The sequence below is a fragment of the Miscanthus floridulus genome, chromosome 7 (assembly GCF_019320115.1).
Source record: "Miscanthus floridulus cultivar M001 chromosome 7, ASM1932011v1, whole genome shotgun sequence".
In the NCBI taxonomy this organism is placed as follows: domain Eukaryota; kingdom Viridiplantae; phylum Streptophyta; class Magnoliopsida; order Poales; family Poaceae; genus Miscanthus; species Miscanthus floridulus.
The window spans coordinates 119,276,720-119,280,939 of record NC_089586.1 but is presented as its reverse complement, the minus strand read 5'-3'; the positions used below and the strand labels follow the sequence as shown (position 1 = coordinate 119,280,939).

The 4,220-nt window shown below is 52.2% G+C and overlaps 1 protein-coding gene across 1 annotated transcript; it reads left to right on the top strand.

Annotated features, from left to right (window-relative positions):
- The first annotated feature begins 1,827 nt into the window (after positions 1-1,827).
- LOC136464459 (laccase-21-like) lies at positions 1,828-3,998 on the top strand. Its single transcript, XM_066463408.1, has 5 exons — positions 1,828-1,944; positions 2,070-2,221; positions 2,329-2,573; positions 2,673-3,764; positions 3,868-3,998. The coding sequence occupies exons 1-5, from the start codon at positions 1,828-1,830 to the stop codon at positions 3,996-3,998; spliced, it is 1,737 nt and encodes a 578-aa protein (XP_066319505.1).
- Positions 3,999-4,220: the final 222 nt, after the last annotated feature.

Genomic DNA, 4,220 nt, shown 5'->3' with positions numbered 1-4,220 from the left:
AAACAAGCCGAATATGGGGTAAGCCGAACAGGGCCTACGTTTCAATTTGCACATGGGAGGGTTCCCAGTGAGAGGAGGGTGCTTTTTCATTAATAATAAAAGTTAGGATTACAATCAGATACGAGTCGGGGCATTTGCTTTCCATCGCACAATTTGCACATAAAACGCTTTGATAGCCGAGCTAATTTCGTGCGCTATTCTATTAATTACACTTTCTTCTAATGCATCCAAAAAAAAAAGAGTGCACATATACACACCGGATATATATATTAAATTAAAATAAAAAATGACTCCTCCGTTCTTTCGTCCGTCAGTCTATCTCACTATGTTGACTCTCCTGTCGTAGCTAGGTTGCTACAAATCAGTTCTTTGGGACCAACGTTCCCAAATCTTTGTACTCTGCTTTATTAATGTTTAATACGTCAGTCCTTATCCAAAAAAAAAGTCTATCTCACTATCTCACTCTACCTGTCTGGATCTCACTCTTGTTGTTCACACGGTTCTAATCTAAACCCAACACAGGAAAACTCGATGGTTTCATCCTGACGCATTTATTCTAACCATGAGTCAAGAAGTTCGAATTCAACTTCAGTTTCGTTCGTTTGCAGCCTGGAACGACCTGAACTGTTCCTAGCCTGTAACTGTTTGATAATTTATACTGGCTTGGAAATGTTCCTGGCCTGAAACGGCATGGGACGCCTAACCGAACGGCGCCTTACCGTGATCACATTCACATGGATCGCGAAATCTGAATCTGAACCGCAGTGTGGTGAGGAGCTTTAAGTTGGTCGTGCCAAAACCCGGCTCCAAATATTACCTGAAGATGATACTCACAGTACAGTCGGACTTAGGATCATGTAACGCAATGGGTTACGGGCTACATCAGGCCCTCATGGTCATGGCAAAACTATCGCCTCAGCTTGCAGTGCAGAGCCACTGGGACTGGTGATGCGCCAAGTAGTAGCCAGGATCGCCGTCCCTCTGATGTCTGATGACAGGTCCAATGCTTGTTTGCCCCGTCTTTTTAGTTCGAAAGATACAACTGACAAGACGCCAGAGTTAATTAAAGACAGAAACATATGCACAAACCCAGTATCCGATAGCCTGACTTGGTCTTTTTGTCACTGAACGTGCTGCCGACGCAGCACACTATAGAATTAGTCCTGAATATGACGGATTATGACATTCTCATATGCATTCACGCATGTCTTCCAAGTTTGGATGATCTTCCAGTCATGACATGTTCTATGCAAGTTATGAGTTGCAAATGGCTCGCTAATTACTCCGCTGCCAGGAAAAACAGCTGCCGCTGGCTGTCAGAACAGTGTTCTGTGAGAGGAGGCAGCTACAGCAGTAGCCCCCAACAGAGTGGTGGAGGCAGGAATAATTTTTAGGTGTGACGGAGTTTATAAGAACCATATCTATTTACCAGTACATAATACATATATTAAGTATTTTGTACAAACTTTAGGTAACAAGCTACCGAGCAGCCCGGGTGCGTGTCCTCCTAAACAGCTGGCGTGCGTACTGTGACTGGGATGCACGCTTGTAAATGGAAGCATTCGTCACCGAGATAACAGAGCTGCAAGCTGTTGATGGCAGCCTGGCAGGTTCATGGGTCCTCATCGGAACTGTCATGCACCAGCTCATTGACCGTTTATTCATTTTTATTTATCGGGCGCCCCTGTCAGTGTCTCCATTATAAATACATACATCTTCGCTTCTACTTAGTACGAATTATGCGTTTGCTGCAGACGTTCTTCGCTAGTCACAACTGCACTACCACACTGAACGCTCTTAACAGCATTTTCTCTCGAGTGTCCGACGATGGCCGTCAGTAGGATGCCGGCGATCTGGGTACGACTACTAGGTGCGGTTTTTACGTTTGGTGTTGCAGTCAGCCCAGCTGAAGCGTCCAGGTCTCATCGTCACTACGATTTCGTCGTAAGTCCGTCCCCGGACGATCACTCGTCGGTGGCGCACACACACACACACCAAAAAAAAAAACATATGCACAGAATCGCACATTTCTTCTGATGCTGTATGGTTAAACAAAACTGAACCTGCAGATAAAGAAAGCTGACTACACCAGGCTCTGCCAGCGGAAGAGCATCCTCACCGTGAACGGCCAGTTCCCCGGGCCAACCATCTACGCGCGCAAGGGCGACGTCGTCACCGTCACCGTTCACAACCATGGCGATAAAAACATAACCATCCATTGGTAATCACAATGATCCAGCCCTAGCCCTAGCATCAAGTAGTCTTGCTACCCAAAACACATTTTCTTCAGCCCGGCCGGCCGGCGTCACAGTCACAACCATGGTGCAGGCACGGCGTGGACCAGCCGCGGAACCCGTGGTCCGACGGGCCGGAGTTCATCACGCAGTGCCCCATCCAGCCCGGCGACAACTTCACCTACAAGATCATCCTCTCCTGGGAAGAAGGCACGCTGTGGTGGCACGCGCACAGCGATTTCGACCGGAACACCGTGCACGGCGCCATCGTCATCCGCCCCAGGCGCGGCACTACCTACCCGTTCAAGAAACCGCACAAGGAGATACCAATCTTCCTTGGTACAGTACTATTATATAACGTCGCTTCAATGCGCATGCCTGATCGTGGAACAACGCTAGCTGTTTCGATCTGTTAAGTTTTGATTGGCATGCATGCAGGTGAGTGGTGGAAGAGCGACCTCCGGCAGGTGCTGGCCGACGCGCTCCGGACCGGCAGCGAGTTCAACGCATCCGACGCGAACACCATCAACGGCCAGCCAGGCGACCTGTTCCCGTGCTCCAGGGACGGCACGTTCAAGCTTCCCGTCGAGGACGGCAAGACGTACATGCTCCGCCTCATCAACGCGGTGTTCACCTACGAGTCCTTCTTCAGCGTCGCCGGGCACAGCCTCACCGTGGTCGGCACCGACGGCTCCTATGTGAAGCCGTTCTCCGTGGACTACATCTTCATCGCGCCGGGGCAGACGGTGACCGCTCTGCTCACGGCCGACCGCGCCTCGCGTGGGCTGCGGAACGCCCGGTACTACATGGCCGCGCGGCCGCTGTTGCCGAACAACCCGTTCGTCATATTCAACAACAGCACCGCCACTGCCGTGCTGGAGTACGCCGACGACGCGGCGGCACCGGACCCGGAGTTCCCCGTCCTGCCGGCCATCAACGACAGCGCGGCGGCGGACGCGTACACGTCGCGCCTACGGTCGCTCGCCAGCGAGGAGCACCCGGTGAACGTGCCTCGCCACGTCCAGGAGCACATGCTCGTCACCCTCGCGGTGAACTTGATCGCGTGCTCGCCCGACGAGCACTGCCAGGGACCCCGTGGCAACCGCTTGGGCGCGAGCCTGAACAACGTCAGCTTCGAGGCGCCGCGGCACGCGAACATCCTCGACGCGTACTACCACAAGGTCCGTGGCGTGCACACGACTGACTTCCCCAGCAACCCGCCGCTGCTGTTCAACTTCACGGGCGACGTCCCTCCGGAGCTCTGGCTCACGAAGCGCGGCACGAAGGTGAAGGTGCTGGAGTACGGCACCACGGTGGAGGTGGTGCTGCAGAACACGGCGATCCTCGGCAGCGATAGCCACCCGATGCACCTGCACGGGTTCAGCTTCTACGTGGTGGGAACGGGTTCCGGCAACTTCGACAGGCACAGGGACCCCGCCGGCTACAACTTGGTCGACCCGCCGTACCAGAACACGGTCGCTGTGCCCAGTTTCGGGTGGTCTGCGATCCGTTTCCGTGCCGAAAACCCTGGTGCGTACGTGTTGCTGTTTTGTGTTTGTTGTTTCTATATGCAAGTTTCAGTTATCGGTTCCTCATGATCATGGCTATCGTGGTTTTTGTTATGGTTGTCTAGGTGTGTGGTTCATGCACTGTCACATTGAACGGCACATGGCGTGGGGGATGGACACCGTTTTCATCGTGAAGGATGGGAATGTACCGGAAGCCAAGATGTTGCCACCGCCTCCGGGGATGCCTAGGTGTTGATGACCAAAGGTTGATATGGTACCGATTTCATTAGTAGCTTTTTTTTAGGGAAGATTTCATTACTAGCCAGGCGCCCAGGCCTGGGCCAACTCTCGTTGGGCCTTTGAAAGCAGACTGCAACCCCAAACTCCGGCCAATCAAACTTCACCGATATTGTATTATGGCTAGATCAATTTGTATACTTCTATTGTTTTTCTTCTTTCTTGTTTGTTTATTGATTGT

Coding starts and splice junctions, on each gene's coding strand:
- LOC136464459 (XM_066463408.1), top strand. CDS start 1,828: ATGGCCGTCAGTAGGATGCCGGCGATCTGGGTACGACTACTAGGTGCG. Junction 2,222..2,328: donor AAAAACATAACCATCCATTG/GTAATCACAATG, acceptor ACCATGGTGCAG/GCACGGCGTGGACCAGCCGC. Junction 3,765..3,867: donor TTTCCGTGCCGAAAACCCTG/GTGCGTACGTGT, acceptor ATGGTTGTCTAG/GTGTGTGGTTCATGCACTGT.